The sequence below is a fragment of the Komagataella phaffii genome, chromosome 2 (genome assembly GCF_000027005.1).
Source record: "Komagataella phaffii GS115 chromosome 2, complete sequence".
Taxonomy (NCBI): Eukaryota; Fungi; Ascomycota; class Pichiomycetes; order Pichiales; family Pichiaceae; genus Komagataella; species Komagataella phaffii.
In genome coordinates this window covers 1,832,391-1,848,864 of record NC_012964.1, presented here as the reverse complement: position 1 = coordinate 1,848,864, position 16,474 = coordinate 1,832,391, and the positions used below count along the sequence as shown (strand labels likewise).

General features: G+C 41.8%; 10 protein-coding genes across 10 annotated transcripts; 7 read left to right on the top strand and 3 right to left on the bottom strand.

Annotated features, from left to right (window-relative positions):
* Positions 1-4: 4 nt before the first annotated feature.
* Positions 5-988, top strand: PAS_chr2-2_0288 (Arginase, responsible for arginine degradation; the record flags this gene model as incomplete). Its single annotated transcript, XM_002491857.1, has 1 exon — positions 5-988. The coding sequence occupies one exon, from the start codon at positions 5-7 to the stop codon at positions 986-988; it is 984 nt and encodes a 327-aa protein (XP_002491902.1).
* A 167-nt stretch (positions 989-1,155) lies between these two features.
* On the top strand, positions 1,156-1,926 carry PAS_chr2-2_0289 (Hypothetical protein; the record flags this gene model as incomplete). Its single annotated transcript, XM_002491856.1, has 1 exon — positions 1,156-1,926. The coding sequence occupies one exon, from the start codon at positions 1,156-1,158 to the stop codon at positions 1,924-1,926; it is 771 nt and encodes a 256-aa protein (XP_002491901.1).
* Positions 1,927-2,828: 902 nt separating this feature from the next.
* On the top strand, positions 2,829-3,494 carry PAS_chr2-2_0489 (uncharacterized protein; the record flags this gene model as incomplete). Its single annotated transcript, XM_002491855.1, has 1 exon — positions 2,829-3,494. One exon carries the CDS (start codon positions 2,829-2,831, stop codon positions 3,492-3,494), a length of 666 nt encoding a protein of 221 aa, XP_002491900.1.
* Positions 3,495-3,631: 137 nt separating this feature from the next.
* On the top strand, positions 3,632-4,456 carry PAS_chr2-2_0290 (Cytochrome c1 heme lyase, involved in maturation of cytochrome c1; the record flags this gene model as incomplete). The annotated part of the gene is made up of 1 exon (XM_002491854.1): positions 3,632-4,456. The coding sequence occupies one exon, from the start codon at positions 3,632-3,634 to the stop codon at positions 4,454-4,456; it is 825 nt and encodes a 274-aa protein (XP_002491899.1).
* An 84-nt stretch (positions 4,457-4,540) lies between these two features.
* On the bottom strand, positions 4,541-4,878 carry PAS_chr2-2_0291 (Essential protein of the mitochondrial intermembrane space, forms a complex with Tim9p; the record flags this gene model as incomplete). The annotated part of the gene is made up of 2 exons (XM_002491853.1): positions 4,541-4,718; positions 4,778-4,878. 2 exons carry the CDS (start codon positions 4,876-4,878, stop codon positions 4,541-4,543), a joined length of 279 nt encoding a protein of 92 aa, XP_002491898.1.
* Positions 4,879-5,597: 719 nt separating this feature from the next.
* PAS_chr2-2_0292 (Protein containing a CUE domain that binds ubiquitin) lies at positions 5,598-6,626 on the top strand (the record flags this gene model as incomplete). The annotated part of the gene is made up of 1 exon (XM_002491852.1): positions 5,598-6,626. The coding sequence occupies one exon, from the start codon at positions 5,598-5,600 to the stop codon at positions 6,624-6,626; it is 1,029 nt and encodes a 342-aa protein (XP_002491897.1).
* Positions 6,627-6,976: 350 nt separating this feature from the next.
* On the top strand, positions 6,977-9,043 carry PAS_chr2-2_0490 (uncharacterized protein; the record flags this gene model as incomplete). Its single annotated transcript, XM_002491851.1, has 1 exon — positions 6,977-9,043. The coding sequence occupies one exon, from the start codon at positions 6,977-6,979 to the stop codon at positions 9,041-9,043; it is 2,067 nt and encodes a 688-aa protein (XP_002491896.1).
* A 55-nt stretch (positions 9,044-9,098) lies between these two features.
* PAS_chr2-2_0293 (Cytochrome c heme lyase (holocytochrome c synthase), attaches heme to apo-cytochrome c) lies at positions 9,099-9,929 on the bottom strand (the record flags this gene model as incomplete). Its single annotated transcript, XM_002491850.1, has 1 exon — positions 9,099-9,929. The coding sequence occupies one exon, from the start codon at positions 9,927-9,929 to the stop codon at positions 9,099-9,101; it is 831 nt and encodes a 276-aa protein (XP_002491895.1).
* Positions 9,930-10,458: 529 nt separating this feature from the next.
* On the top strand, positions 10,459-11,649 carry PAS_chr2-2_0294 (E1 alpha subunit of the pyruvate dehydrogenase (PDH) complex; the record flags this gene model as incomplete). Its single annotated transcript, XM_002491849.1, has 1 exon — positions 10,459-11,649. The coding sequence occupies one exon, from the start codon at positions 10,459-10,461 to the stop codon at positions 11,647-11,649; it is 1,191 nt and encodes a 396-aa protein (XP_002491894.1).
* Positions 11,650-11,716: 67 nt separating this feature from the next.
* Positions 11,717-16,432, bottom strand: PAS_chr2-2_0295 (TFIID subunit (150 kDa), involved in RNA polymerase II transcription initiation; the record flags this gene model as incomplete). The annotated part of the gene is made up of 1 exon (XM_002491848.1): positions 11,717-16,432. One exon carries the CDS (start codon positions 16,430-16,432, stop codon positions 11,717-11,719), a length of 4,716 nt encoding a protein of 1,571 aa, XP_002491893.1.
* Positions 16,433-16,474: the final 42 nt, after the last annotated feature.

Genomic DNA, 16,474 nt, shown 5'->3' with positions numbered 1-16,474 from the left:
CATCATGGAAACTCAAGTCAATTACAACTTTTATCCTAACAAGGAAGTAACTATTATAAGTGCACCATTCAGTGCTGGTCAACGAAATGGTGGAGTTGAAAAAGGCCCCAAATATCTCTTGAAACACGGTCTCAAGGAAGATCTGGAAGCCTTGGGATGGAAAGTCTCATTGGAGGAACCCTTGAAAGATAGCGGTCTAGATCTTCCTCCATCGGAAATATCCCAGGAGATTTTCGAAGCAGGCAACTCTAGAATGAGAAACCCTACTATCGTGGGTCAAGCCACCGAGAAGATATTTGAAACAGTGAAATCAGTAGCTCATAAAAAAGTCTTTCCACTGACAATTGGAGGCGATCATGCAATTGGAATGTCTACTCTTGCTGGATTTTTAGACGCATATCCCGATGCCTGTGTCTTATGGATCGATGCGCATGCTGATATCAACACCCCAGACACGTCACCCTCGGGAAATCTGCATGGATTTCCCGTATCTTTTGCTATGGGGCTTAAGAGGGACTTATGGCACAAGCAGTTCGATTGGTTGGACAACGCAAGGACGAAGTTGCTGGCCAACAGAATTGCCTACATTGGTCTGAGGGATGTTGATGCTGGTGAAAAGGTGATCTTGCGTGAGCTTGGAATTGCAGCTTACTCGATGTACCACGTTGACAAGTACGGAATTGCCAAAGTAGTCGAAATGGCACTGTCAAAAATCAATCCTTCTGGGAAGTCGCCAGTTCACATTTCTTACGACGTTGATGCGCTGGATCCTTTGTTCACCCCAGCCACCGGTACCCCTGTAAGGGGAGGATTAACTTTCCGCGAGGGAATGTATATAGTGGAAGCTGTGGCAGAGACGGGAAACCTGGCGGCTCTGGACATAGTGGAATGCAACCCAGACCTGGCCATCTCAAATGTTCATGAGTTTGATACCATTGCTGCAGGCTGTGCTATAGCCAAAAGTGCTTTAGGGGAGACCTTAGTATAGAATGACCTAGAAGATATAATTAACAAACATCTGACATCAGCCGCACTTTTCGTGGGTGGGCGATCGAGACCATTGGTTGCGCCACGATATAGCCAGGGTGCTTCCTGTCACTCTAATTGCTTATCATCTTAGCCCCCCTAGTAAACCAGTTGAAAGAAACATCAAAAATGAGCGTAGTTATAGCATCCCAAATCCCATTCCAAGTCGAAGAGTCCGAGATTGAGAAGTTTTTCCAATTCTGTGGTAAAATCAAGTCGCTTGAAATCGAGTTGACTATCGATGCACACGATAACAAATTCAAGAAGGCAATTGTGGAGTTTGAGTCTAAAGCGGCTGTTAGCACCGCTATCCTTTTGAATGGAGCAGAACTGGGCGGAAAACCAATCACTGTTACCGCTGCTTCTGACGATTCCGAGGAACCAGTACTACAAACTGTCCCCGGAGATGACGGAGATGACGAAAATGTTGGTGTTGTCGTTTCAGATAACAATGTCGGTGGAAGCGGTGGAATCGATCCAGACTCTGATGCCCCACAAGAATTGAAACCAAAGGCAGCTATTGTGGCCCAATATCTGTCTCAAGGGTATGTGCTGTCAGATAGTCTAATTGAGAAAGCAATCGATTTTGACAAGCAACATGGAATCTCCCAGCAATTCAATGATTTCCTCGCTAACGTTGATCAGAGATATCATGTTCAAGAGAAGACATCTGAACAATTGCATGAAGCTGACACCAAATTAGGAATTGAGGAGAAATTAGAGAAGGGAAAGCACACTTTAGCTTCTTACATTGACAGATTTAAGAAAGATCCATACGGATCACGAATCCATAAGTTCTATCTTGAGGTCATCACTGATGCCAAGCAAATTCACGAGGAGGCCAAAAGGCTGGCCGAATTGCGCAAGAGTCAAGCTGAACCTGAAAGCAGGTTGAGCTAAATATTGCCCAATCTGGTTTTGATCAGCGCAAGTTGGCTAATTAGTACCTCTTGATGTACGTTTCTTATTTTGATTATTTCATCCTAAATTGATACTTCCGATTGCATTCCGTCCCAATGCGTCTCTATCCCACTGCTTCTACTCAGGTACGGGGTCGACAACCTTTTGGTCTGTTTTACCGTAAGTTATCGACGATTCGTGCTCTCGCTTCATCCACGAATGCGTCTAAGAAAATGAAATGGTCTGGATGGAAACCTGACCGTATTCCGCTAGCCAAGAATGCCAGTACATTTCTTGTCCTAACATTCCAGTATTCCACTGGCGTATGAAGGGGGGCCGCGTATGTTAATTCTTTATTTACTGTTTACTTCTTACAGGAATTGTGTTGTCATACTATTGTATTCTGAATCTGAATATGCAAGGAGCAATAACTGCATGCGCGCAAATGGAATTTCAAAACCAGTGTGAAACATGTGCTCACAGATAGGCCATGGGGGAGGGAGTGAGAATCAAACGATCCCTAGCAGAAAAAAGTCTACTGGTTGTTGTTGTGGTTTTGTTACTCATATCTGGATACGTGACAGACTTTTAGCAGCATCCCCCCTTCCATGCCCAGCTTTGTAGTAGCCTCTCGTCGAGATTTCTTATATGGTCTCGGCATCCCTTTGTATGCAAGTTTCATGCAGATATCCCTACTGCAGCATTTAAGTACCGTGTATTTATTGTTATAGATGAAAAATATCAACAAACAAACCAAAATGTCTCCTTTGGCCACGGCTCGTATAAATACATTTGACATGCCTGGTAAACATTAACCTAATTTATTCTTCTCAGTTTGAAAGTTAGTTTTGCGTATCTAACGCGTCCGTTCCTTTATATTCCAGTTATAACATTTCGTCACCATGAGATTCTCTACTTTAGCTTCCGTGGCAGTTGCCCTTGGAACTGTTTCTGCCAACTTTGCTGACGTTTGGGCCCGTGCTTTGAACGAAACTACTACCACGCTTTTTACAGAGACATCCACCACCACCACTTCGACCACCACTATCTATGTCATTCCAACTGATGGATCTGGCTCAGGTTCAGGTTCAGGTTCAGGCTCAGGCTCAGGCTCAGGCTCAGGCTCAGGCTCAGGTTCAGGTTCAGGCTCAGGTTCAGGTTCAGGTTCAGGTTCAGGTTCAGGCTCAGGTTCAGGATCGGGCTCAGGATCCGGTTCAGGATCTGGGTCTGGTAAGGAGACAGTCACCGTAACTGTAACAGAACACGACTGTGAAACTGGGTATGTTTCTCCTACAACTGCTGCCCCCGCAGATGGAGTTACTTCAACAATCACTTCCACTATTGCTGTCACTCATACCATTCCTTTCTCAACAGTTGTGTCAATCCTTGACGGTGCTGGTTCACTTATAACTGTCGTCCCCACATCCACCGATTTGTACGAGACCATCTACAGTACCGTGTATGTGACAGTCACAAGTACCCAAAGTTCTTCTTCGGAACCAACTTTAGAACCTTCTTTGGCACCACAGTTCTCCAGTTTCTCTAACGTTACTACCGTTTACGTCTAATAAATTAAGTAGTAGTTTAAGTTTGTTTTTGTTAGGTAATCAGTCGAATCAGGCTTTAGAACTTTCGCGAATATTACACTCCGACTTCCCTCTATAGTGCATATTTAATTACTGAGTAAACCACTGACATTGATACCATGTCGAAGGAAGATCAACCCAAGTGTCCAGTCGACCACGAAGCCCAAGCTGTCTGGCTGCAAAAGAACAACCAGGTAGAGCAGGCTTCCGCACAAAGAAAATCTGCCCCCGAACCGGAGTCATCATCAAAGAGCTGGTGGAAATGGAGTAGTGCATCTGAAAAGAAATCAGAACCAAAAAATTCGTCTGAAGTCCCTGCAAGCTGTCCTGTAGATCACGATGCTAGATCTAGATGGATTGAAAATGTATCTGTCAGTGTTTCTGCCCCAGAGTCCGTGGAATGTTCCTCAGACGCTCTTCCAGAACAACCTACGTATTCTTCCAACATAGACCTTCCCACGGATAGAGAGATTAGTTCCATTCCACGCACTGGAGCCGAACTGAACTGGATCTACCCATCACAGAAACAGTTTTTTGAAGCAATGCGAAGAAAAGACTGGAACCCTCATGCTAAAGACATGAAAAGTATTGTTCCTATACATAATGCGGTGAACGAACAGGCTTGGAAATACATTCAAATGTGGGAACATGGAAAGGGAGGCCAATCTTGTGGAGGAATCCAACTGACTAGTTTCAAAGGTGATTCGAAGAAACTAACCCCCCGGGCAAGGTGGAGACTTTTTCTAGGATATGAGAGACCATTTGACCGTCATGACTGGACAATCGATAGATGTGGCACCCAGGTTGACTATGTGATCGATTTTTACGGTGGAAAGCCCAACCCCAAGAACCCTCAAATGCCCAGTTTCTATTTGGATGTTAGACCAAAGCTGAATTCAATAGAAGGCGTAAAATTGAGACTCTTCAGAGCTCTCGGACTCTAAAAATTATAAATAGCAGAGTTTTGTATATATTTACAAAAAAACTTAACGGAAATACCCTGCCTTGAGAATATATATAATTGGCGTTTATCTGTTCACACCGAAAGCACCATTCTGTCCAACTTTCTGCATACTATCACCGACCTTCAAGTTGGTGTCGAAATATTTGGCAACGCAACGATCCACACACAAGCTCTCATTTTTGTCCAAATCTGAAGCATTGTAGCTGGTTCCAATACACTTTTTGTGACAGATATCGACTAGTCTTAACGGAACTGTTAGTATGACTACAAAAAGGATAGCAATCGTTGGCAACACACTTACTGGTTGAACATTCCAGTCACCATGTCCAGTTCTGCTTCAGCAGCTTGTATCTTGGCTTGTGATGAAACGTTTGGAGAACCTCCTAAACCTAAGAATGACATTTTATATTAAAGGTTTTGCTATGATGAACAAACTTGCACTAGATTTTTGTAGGAACGATGTTGAAAAATTTATGACACAAGACACGACCTTTCAATTAATGCAATCGACTTCTCCTGGGGTTAACAAGGCAAGCAAAAGTGAAATCATTAAAGTACTCATTCATGGTTGTTCACTTTGTTGAAGCACATACAGGAGATAATTAGACGATGCATTAGCCAGACATCTGCAGAGATACTGCTGGGATCAAGTCGAAGAGTTATGAACTGGTGCAACTGCGAGGGATAGTTTCTAGGCCCTGAAAATATTAAATGTGGGCCTCGTTGGATGATGAACATGTCTGTATACTGTGTATTCTCACCACGCCACTGCATAGTGGATACTATTCTCAATATTGGCTAGCTCAGCACCGTTTGACCTACTCATCGCATACATGAGAAATGAAGAGTTCTCACGTGATGACAATATGTAGTTGAGGCAAGGAGCTTTGAACTGCCGTTTGAGCTTTTCTAAGCGTTGAGTCTCTCATCAACTGTCATCGGCTAAACAATCATGCAAGTCATTCTCCACAGAGTTCAACAAAGGCCTTGGTAGCCCTCTTATCTCTTATACACTCCCCTTGGCTTCACGTTTTCATGGCAAAGCTGAAAGGACGCGCGAATCGACTATCACATTTGCTGAGATACATCCAACGCTTTAAATCCTAATTTCCCCATTTAACATGTCAACTTCTGATAAAAAGGAACCAATTGAAACTTCTGGAGTCCCTGGGCTGGACAAAGCTACCGAGAATCTGACTATTGATGATTCTGCTGATCTGAATGAGGCCAAGACCTCTTCAATTGAAAAGAAACAAGCACCACTTGAAGCTGAAGGAGAAGATCTCCCTCCTCAGAGACCACCTAGGCCTGTTTCCCCATTAACCCAGGCAAAACAAACTTTGAAGGAAGCTTTTCCACAATTTGAAGAAAAATACATTACTGCTGTGCTAGTTGCATCCAGTGGTGAATTGGATCCTGCCTTCAATGCTCTGTTGTACCTGTCAGATCCAACCTTTGTTCCAGAGATTCCCAGGCCTCAACATCCCAAACTACCTAGTAGACAAAGCCATGGTGGTGAATTTTCCCAGATTGAAAGTGATGAAAAGTTGGCTCGTCGTCTGGCTAGACAATACAAGTCGTCATCTCGCTCCAGCGGGTCATCTCGTCGTGATTCCCATCGCAAGCAAGATGCCGAATCTGACGACGATTTTTTCGACAAATTTCTTGACAAGGACCTCCCGCAATTTACTGAACAATTGAGCAAGAACGTGGAGGGAGCCAGATCCAAGATTAACAGTTGGATTGGTGGATTAGGTAAAAAAATAGATCAAACCACTTCAAACCAAGCAGATCAGCCTCAAAGCAAGAACCTATTTTCTGCGTTTGGTAACAATAACCCTACCAGCAGGGGCTCCTCTTTGGAAAAAGCCAGATCTGATGTTGAACAGGACGCTGAGAATGTTTCCGGCAATACTGGTATAGCTTTCTCAAGTCAGGACCCTACATTAGATTTTGATGCCCCAGAAGCCAAGGCCGTCAATGAGACTAAGGAGACCAAGAAAGTGTCTACTGCAGAGAAGAAGGATCCTGAAAAGGACAGATGGCAACCGCTACAATCCGCTGACCCTCATCCAATAGACGACGACACTTTCTTGGTTGAAGACAGTGATGAAGAGGAAGAAGCCAAGATTAGCAAGAGTAAAGTATGATTATATTGTACCAATTATACCAGTGTGATTAAGCCACTTGTTTTCTGACTGGTGGTTGTATTATTTTTTAGTGTTCGGAATGTCGAGGACCAAAGGCGTTTGACGATATTTTTCGGATTATATATTGAAGTAGTTTAGGATTCTGCTAGTAAAGATTTTTATTTCTATTGCAGGAGTGTTTTCGTCAAAGGCAAGCTTCTTCGGCTCCGATGACCATAGAACAGTCAGAGCTGGAGCACTGGATCTAATCTGTATATAGTAGACCTTATCCATTTATTCTCCTTCACACGACCACGATTTCCGATTCTTTGTACTGAAAAATTTGAGAATCGGCCTATAGTTAGCCACCAATGCTGAATACCAGTCAGTTTTCCCGAGCTGTTCTAAGAGCATGCTTGAACAGCAAATCATTGAGTCGTTCCCTGGCTACTGATGCTACATCAACAGCAGTGAAGCAAAATAAATCCCAGTTTTCACGAAGAACGCCAACTTCCGGTCTATACGAAATTCTCAACCAGAACGAATTGAACTTCAATGACTTACTCTCCAAATTCTCTCAAGGAGTTGTAGAGCTACCAGAGAAAACCTCAGTTCTTAGTATGACTAGCGTTGGACATAAGTTCATGAATCAATCAGTGAAACTCAGTGAGGATAAGAGCGACGTGGGAACCATTGAATACCAAATACTGAAAGTTTTGATAAATAACAATTTGGCCCATGTTTCCCACTTTAACCGTGTATGTGCAAATTATTTGAGACAGAATAATGCTCAAGAGGCGCTCTCATTGTATGTTGAAAGCGTTGAGTATTTGAAGCACCATCCAGAGGCACTTGAAGTCAGAGACGACAATTCCGAGTTAGACAGAAGATTGGCTTTCCTTTTTATTGCTTACAATCAAGCTTGTATAGCTATGAGCAAACAGCCAGAGAGCTCTTATTTTAAAGAATTACTTCAAGTCTCAAAGGTTCCTAGCATCTCTCAGCTTAAGAAATACTTATACGAGATCAAGGCTTCGAAGAAGTTGAGTAGCCAATGTTATAAGAGCTTGGAAAAGTTCAAGTATGAGTCTATGAAGTACAACAATCCAGAGTCATTTTCTTTGGCAACAACCCTTATTCTAGAGGGAAAAATGAAAGATGCCGACCAGATTATTGAACAGATCAAAAGTTCCTCACCCAAGCCATATGACGAGACTACGTATGCTCAGTTGATGCATCTGTACTCTTTGTCAAACAATACTAAGGCTAGTCTTGCCTTATGGGAAGATATGGTGTCTCAGGATATCCAACCCTCTATCAGATCTTTCAACGAATTATTATACACTCACACAAAATTGAGAGACTCTGATGAAAAATGTCTTGAAAAGTTGGAGGGAATTTGGGAATACCTGAACAAATTTTATCAGCCAAATGCTATTTCTTATGAGTATTATTTGGTAGGCCTTATCGCTTTTAATCAACACGAGAAAGCTATCCAGTTGCTGAATCAGCTGCAAAAGGAAGCCGTAATACCACTCACATTGAAGATGAAGGACAATGTTTTGTCCAAGCTTCTGGACAAGAATCAGCTAGCAGATGCGGAAAAGCTTTTTAAACAATTTTTGGAGTCAGATGAAACTTATTCGCCTCAAGTGTTTGTGTTCAATAAGCTACTATCAACATATATCAAACACAAAAAGTATGACCAAGCTCTTCAAATGTTTGAAAAAATGTCCCAGTACAATGTTCAGCCTGACATTGCTACCTACACAATTATCATTTCGTTAATGCTGAAGCAATCAGTAAACGGGAAAGTAGAGTTTGATCAATTAACCCCCATATTCAAAGAAATGAAACAAAATGGTATCCATACGAACGCCGTGACTATCTCGTCTATGGTACATATTCTGATGCAGGATCCTTCCACCTTGGAAGTTGGAAGACTGCTTGTTGATTACATGAAAAAAGAAAAAATGAACCTGAACTTCGTTACTTACACCTCTATTATCTCTTCAGAGTTTAAGTTTGGAGATCCGTTTATTGGCGAACAATTTTTCAAGGAGAGCATTTCAAAGGCTGGAATTACTCCTTCAACTCCTTACTACAATATCCCAATTGAAGGGTTCAGTAAGCAGAACAACCTGGAGAAGGCTATTGCATACTATAACGATCTGAAGAACAGTAATACCAAAATGGCCAAGCCCAATCATTTCACATTCTATCATTTAATTAGGTGCGCTGACAGATTACAGGATTCTGAAAGACTTCAGTATTTGATTAACGAGTTGGATGCTGCCAGTATTCATTTGGGACGCTCTCTAGCTCCAATACTGAAAAACCTAGAAAGAACCTATCCTAATATCAAAATACCAGAGAACCTGAACGATCAGATTCTGCAAGCGGATGAGAAGATGCAAACCAAAAGAACCTACGTGTAAATAAAAATAGATTATTTGTAAATATAAATAACACCCAGATGATTTGCCCAGGCTTTTACCTAGATCCCTTTCCCAGAGCCTTTGCCCATACAGGCTTCATTTCTTCATTCCAATGTAAAAAGCGGTCGTATGCATTAGTGAAATTGTCCAGCGCAGGTCTCACATCCAAGAAGAAGGTTGGCATTCCATCTTCATCATCCGGACCGCCATAATAGTCTATGACGTAGCGGACTTTGCTCCATTCTCTTGCGTCACTAGATGTTGAGCCGTTTTTCGATCTCAACACTGTCCAATCATGCCTGTCAAATGGTGGCTGGGTACTGAAATGGGATGGAAACAATTTGCCCAGATATTGATACATAGCTGCTCTGGGAGATAGATCATAGGGACGGCCAGTAAACTTGAGGAGTCTTGGCTCAACTTTGTTTTCTTCCGTGTGTCTCTTTTCCCAGGCTAGGATTTGCTGCCACGCACCTTCGTTCAAAAAGTTGTGAACATCGACCATGGATTCAACAGCATCCTCAGCAATCTCCCCTTTACCCTTACGTAACATCGCATTTAGCATTTGTTGTGGGGATGGGTATTCCCAAACACCCTGGGCATCAGTTTCCCCCTTGGGAATCGTTGACAATGTTCGCTGTGTAGGCAATGATATTTTTTGGCCAGGAGCTCGAGCCGAAGACAGATCATAGGGCATGTTGTTCAGAGGGTTCAAGGGCGTCCCGTCCTTATCAAGTTTGACGGGACATTCAGATACGGAATTTTCTTTCTTAGAAAACGAAACATCATGTTTCACAGGACACACGTCTTGTTTCGCATGATTCACAGGACACGCAGTCGGTTTAGTCAAAGGGTCACTGGCACTATCAGCCCAAAACCATCCCATTTTTTATTGGTGCTTTTTTGAGGTTTTTTTTTTGAGTTTCTCTAACTGAGGCGGATTCCCTGGAAGGATAGCGACGGAGCAAATAGGAGGAGACAGCAGGAGGTGCTGGTTGCAAACTAGAGTAAATTCATGCTACCAACTGAGTCGCGAATCGACAGGGATTGCTCAATATTATGCAGTCTATCTTAATTCTGGAGAAGCCTTTAATTGAGTTGAAAGAATTGTCGTACTTAGGGGAATACTTCGTAGTTTATCAGTTTGCATTACCTCTTACTGATAAGAATTAGAATGGATCATGACATCTGACATCTTTTTTTTTTTTTTTCGTAATCAAGGGTTGACTGAATTGACCTTTTGATTTCTCTCCGCCCCCACCGAATGCATCTGGCATCTGCGCGCCCCCATAATGTTTAACCGAACCCCTCCTTACGGACAGTTTTCTCCCGGTCGCGCTTAGTACCCTAACTCCTTGTGTTGTCTGTCCTCAACTTTTTTGAGACTCTTCCTCACTTCCAATACAACCACCAAGATGCTCAAGTTTCTCAGCCCTCAATCTAGAATTGCTGCAAGAGTGGCCAATGCCAGATATATGGCTTCTGCAAGCCCATCGACTGTTTCCATTGACCTCCCAGCCTCTTCTTTCGAGACTTATGAGTTAGAGCAAGGTCCAGAGCTTCAGTTTGAAACGGAGAAGGAGACTCTGCTGCAAATGTATAAGCAAATGGTGATTGTCAGACGTATGGAAATGGCTTCAGATGCCCTCTACAAGGCTAAAAAGATTAGAGGTTTCTGCCACTTGTCTGTAGGCCAAGAAGCCGTGGCTGTAGGAATTGAGAGTGCTATAACTAAGAAGGACACTGTTATTACATCCTATAGATGTCACGGTTTCACATATTTAAGAGGTGCCTCTGTCAAGGAAGTCCAGGGTGAATTGATGGGTAAGAGATGTGGTGTGTCTTACGGTAAAGGTGGTTCGATGCATATGTTCACTACTGGATTCTACGGTGGAAACGGAATTGTTGGTGCTCAAGTTCCAGTTGGTGCTGGTCTGGCCTTTGCACATCAGTACAGGAATGAGAAGAACTGTACATTTGCCCTGTACGGGGATGGTGCTTCTAACCAAGGTCAAGTATTCGAGTCCTTTAATATGGCCAAGTTGTGGGATTTGCCTGTGATTTTTGCCTGTGAAAACAACAAGTATGGTATGGGAACTTCTGCTTCTAGATCATCTGCTATGACTGAGTACTACAAGAGAGGGCAATTTATCCCCGGTTTGAAAGTGAATGGTATGGATGTTCTTGCTTGTTACCAAGCTTCTAAGTTTGCCAAGGACTGGACTGTCTCGGGAAATGGTCCTCTAGTAATGGAGTACGAGACCTACAGGTATGGTGGACACTCTATGTCCGACCCAGGAACCACTTACAGAACACGTGAAGAAGTGCAGAACATGAGATCCAGAAATGACCCAATTGCAGGCTTGAAGATGCACTTAATTGAGCTTGGAATATCTACAGAGGAGGAACTCAAGGCCTATGACAAGGAGGCTAGAAAGTATGTTGACAAGCAAACCAAAGAAGCTGAACTCGCTCCTCCCCCTGAAGCCAAAATGGATATTTTATTTGAAGATGTTTATGTCAAGGGTTCCGAACCCCCCGTCCTGAGAGGAAGAATAAATGAGGATTCTTGGTCCTTCGAGAAGAACGGCTTCGCTAATCGTTAGATTGATGACATAATATATAGATACAGTATGATTATAATGCTCTGGCTCATGAAGCTTTCCTCGTTCATTAAAATTTGAGTTTTAGTTTAATTTTAGTTTTGGCCTTTGGCTTCGTTTTGGGAGTTGGTTGTGTACCAGCTTCAGGTGTTTGGTTTTCCCCTATTTCTTCTTCGGACTTGGGTTTATTGATAGTGGGATTGAATTTTTGTCTTTTATGGGATCGAGAAATCAATGCATCCTGGTCGGATTCAATGGTTCTAGATTGACGAGCTTTTGGGGTGGACTTTGCAACTCTTTTCTTTCTCTGTTCAACTTCTGGTTTGAGTTCTGCGACTCCATCTGTAGGTATGGAATCGTCGTTGAGGCTATCGACGGGGCCTGAATTTGTTGCTTTACCATCAATTGACATTGAATAGGAGTTCGAGGAAGAATTTTGATCCTCATCAACTCTTGCCCTAGTCCTTTCTTCAAGTAGCTCTCTATTGTACTTCAATTTTACATCATATCGCTTTGGGTTGAAAGGAATGGAAGAAAATTCCAGCCTTTTCTCCCGGAGCAAGATTCTGACAAATCGTCTGGAGTTAGCAGTTTTGTAACCAAACTTAACTAGAAGCTGCTTCTTGGATCTGTGATTAGAGATGTCTTCAACTTTGGGTGTTGGAGCAGTGACATCATCAACAAGTGAGCTAGGAGGCGGTATTTTTTTCTCAGAAGGTCCATTTTCTTTTGGTGGTTCAATTTCCTTTTTGACTTTGGATGGCCTAACCTTTTCCGGCACCTCAACATTTTTTGGTTTAATTTTCAAAGAGAGACCCGAGCTTTTCTCTGTGGACTTTTTGAACCCTAACTTTATTTTAGGTTTCTCTTCGATTTTTTGGCTAGTAGAGTCCACGATTGAAGGCTTCGGGCGTGGTTTTGCATAAAGTTTTACTATCGCCGTGTTGTCACCTACCGTTTCAACTCTAGTAACCACTTTCTTGTCCGAAACAGAATCTATCTTCACAAGGTAGGAGTCGTAAGCATCATACATGAGATCAATCAGATCAAATATGTCTCTTTTCAAGTTAATACTCAGTAAACAAGAATGCACTGCACTCCATAGTTCCTTCGTGAGACCCTCACCAATTGCATAGTCCCTTTTTAAAATTTGAATGGCCCCCTTCATGGTAGTCCTGATATAGGTGTCTCTTCGAGATTTATTTGAAAATCCTTCTTCAACAACGAAATTGCTTGCATTCAATAATTCCTTAGAATTTTCTAGCCCAGAAGATGGCTTTCCGTCCTTGATCTTGCTAAGTCGCAATTGTTCCAGTTCTTCCTCGAATCTATCAAACTCTGGATCATCTAAAGTGGAAGGTGTGCCAAATAAAGCGGCTACACCCACTGCTTCTAGAAAATGGTCTATTAACCCCCTCTTAAACAATGCTGATGACTCAAGTTTTGCGGTACTAAAAAAATAATGTAGCACAGACTTGTTCTTTAATCCGCCTAACAATAGAAGCCCTCTGAATCCGGCCAATCTAACGTATATCGAATATTTCTTTTGAGTAACTTGCAATAGTTCCGGAAAGCGAAATTTTATGAGTCCTTCACTCCCCAAACGAACCTTTTCGTTCAGAATTGTATCACTGATACAAGTGTGATAAGAAACATCCCATTGGTCAAGCTGTAACCTTCTGTTAAACTCGATGATCGTTTCTCGGTTGATATTATTCATGCGATCATCCAATGTGCCATCTTCAGAGGTAGCTTCGTCATAATAAGATATACCTTCATTATGGTCTTGTAGAACCATTCCCGCTTCAACTACAGTGTTTGACAAGGCCCGAATCAAGCTGCAGATGTAGAAACAATCATTAAAATCATTGCTTAAATTATCGTTGTACTGTAATAATCTGAGCAGGATCCTTCTCAAATTCAAAAATAGGTCCGAATCTTTAATTTTTATTGTGGAAAGAGCCGCAGGTATTGTCTCCTGAATGAACATCCGTTGAAAATCAGAAAAATCATTGGGAAGGGGTAAAAAGTTCTTCGGATTATTTATTAACGTAGTTGCGTCTTCATGAGAGTCATGCATTGGATAACAGAACAATTGCTTCAATGCTTTTAATAAATGGTGTAGTCCAATATGGTTGTTTTCTTCTTTGGAAAGTCGGGCCAATCCTTTTGCAGCTTCACATCTAACTCCATAAAAATATCTACTATCCATCAGGGTTCTCACCAAAACACTGGAATAAAATACATTTGGTCTAAGAGAGTTTGAAAAAAAATTGACACTATCAAGCTGAGCCTCAACATCTCTATCCTGTTGTAACTGGGACTGATACATATAATCAGGTTGGTTGAGATGTATCTGACAAATCCATTCAAAATCTGCATCAATTCTAATCCACTCAAATGCGTCTTGTGTTCTTGCTTCTTCACCTTCAGCACTAAGATCTTCTAAATGCCATTCTTGCATGTCTTTTGAGCGTGAAAGTATGTCACCCAGTCTATTCACCGTATTTTCGGAATCATCCTTCTTCGTTAATTCTTCATCTTTCTTGTTCTTTTTGATTCTCTTATATTTGGTGTTGTATTGAATGTCCAGTTTAGTAAAACCTTCCTTTAGATCTACTATATGTTCGTAAGGGGTTCCATCTGCTTCATGAATCCGTATTGTCATTGGACCTGTGAAAATCTGTGAGGTGATCCCAGGACCAGTTTGGTTGACGTGCTGACACGCCTCGTTCAAAAATGATACCGGATCCTTTTTACGAGACTTAGAAGCGTCTGACCTAGCTAATTCATAGCCTTGGACCTGCCTGATACCCATCTCAATAAACATCCGTTTTTTATTGAATCTCTGGGTCACTCTAAGTACTGGGGTTCCAGAATTATGGACCCAGTTGTTGAAGAAAGGATCTAACTTGTGGTGCGCAACCTTCTCACAGACATGTTGAAAGTGACTTGTTGACAGACAGTTTCCATTATATAGGTCATGAGACATAGCTTGAAGAAATATTTTTGGAATTACTCGTGAGAGACCAAAAGATCTGTCCGTTTTAGTCATCCTTCTATCTAAAATGAACAAGACTAATGGAGCCTTTAGCCTTATGAATTTGAAGTCTGTAGCATCATTGACAGGAAATCGAAAATGTTGATTTGCTAAAGGAGCTTTCCCTATATCTTCTCGACAAATGCGATCGGATCTTTGCTTTATAACAAATTTATAATTGTTAAAGCCGAACAGTTTCTTCAAAAATTGGCCCGCCATAAAATGAGCTATACCAATAACACACCAGTAATCATTTAAGCTCTTGGGAACAATGTTAATTCCGGACCATTGTTCTGCAACTATTAAAGACAGTAGCTCAGTGACTGGGAATAAAGGTTCCACAAGGCTAGACTCATATAAGACTTCAGAGCTTATAACTGAAACTCCGGCAAAGCTGCTATATTGCGTTGGAAGATTATCCACAAATACCATGGAGTAGGTGCTGAAGGGATAAGATCCAAACTCTTTGGAATAAAAGTCTAAATTTTTATAAAGCGCCAGGCAAGTGTTTAACACCATTTCTTTCTGTGAGGGTAAAAAGTAGACTCTGGCCGCAACATTGCTCGTAAAATCACTATGATTGTTTTCTTCTCCGTCCAATATCCTTGGCTGAGATTGATCTAGAAACTTAAATGTGGAAGCTGGGAGCTGTTCAAAAGGCCCAATAAAAAATCCTATGTGATGTGCAGCTACTGGATTGTTATAAAGCTGGACGCTGACAACTTTCTTAGAGTGGTCAAGTATATGTGGACTTTCCTTAACACTTTCAAAGTCTGGAAGTACCACCTTTATTTCTCTTGTCATTTCTTCATCCGTTTCTTGGTAGGAGTCAATCATGTCATCATCGTCATCATCATTATCATTAGGTTGCTTTGAAAACTTTTCACCAATAGGCTTAGTTTGACCTATATCACCGACTGTCTTGGGGACAATCAATTGAAGTTCCCAAGTGTATTTTTCGTAAAAGTTATCAATGCAAGGCATCCAAGAGCTTGCACTACAACCGATGTCATTATTTATAGTGTGACAAAACCATTGCGTTTTCTCTATTGTAGTGTGAACGCCTCCATTGAATATTATTCCGTTCTTAGGTACTCTCAATGAATATTTTATCTTTAAAACGAAAGGGGTATACAGTCGATCAGAATTCATTAAAGCAGAGTTCGTCGTCAATGGCGAATTGTAATTTGAAACCGGTGAGTAGGTATTGCTTAAATCATGCGGACGTAATCGCAAGTTTTCAGGTAAATACACGGTCAGGTTTTCAGTGTTTAGAGTTTCCACAGATTCAGGACTTTCGTGATCGTTCAAATCTAAATACAACGGGTTAAATTTGCTACGATAGAAATGATGCTGGTAGATGTCAATACTTTCAGAATTGGTGTCGTAACTTTTTTGATAACGATGAATTCGTTGCAATGTTTCGTTGTTTGGATCATTTTGAAATTCATCGTTTCGGGAAAAATCCTCCATGATAAAGTCGGCCTTCGTTGAGTTCACAAATACCTCCTGTATTTGCATACATCTTGCGTCTAGACGAACCTTGTTTAACGAAGGATCAGTAGCAAATATGGTCAGTTCCGTCTCTCCATTGACTGTCTGAGTGGCGAGGTCAACATCAAGCTGAACTTTTTGATGAGCAATTTTGAAGTTTTGCGTCGCTCGTGAGCTCTTTGCCTGACTTTTCTGCTTTCTAGGAGTACCATGTGAGACTATCGAAGGATAGTCGTATGGAATAGCAGGCATACGGTCTGGTTCGTTTAGTATTGCTTGCGACGATTCTTGATA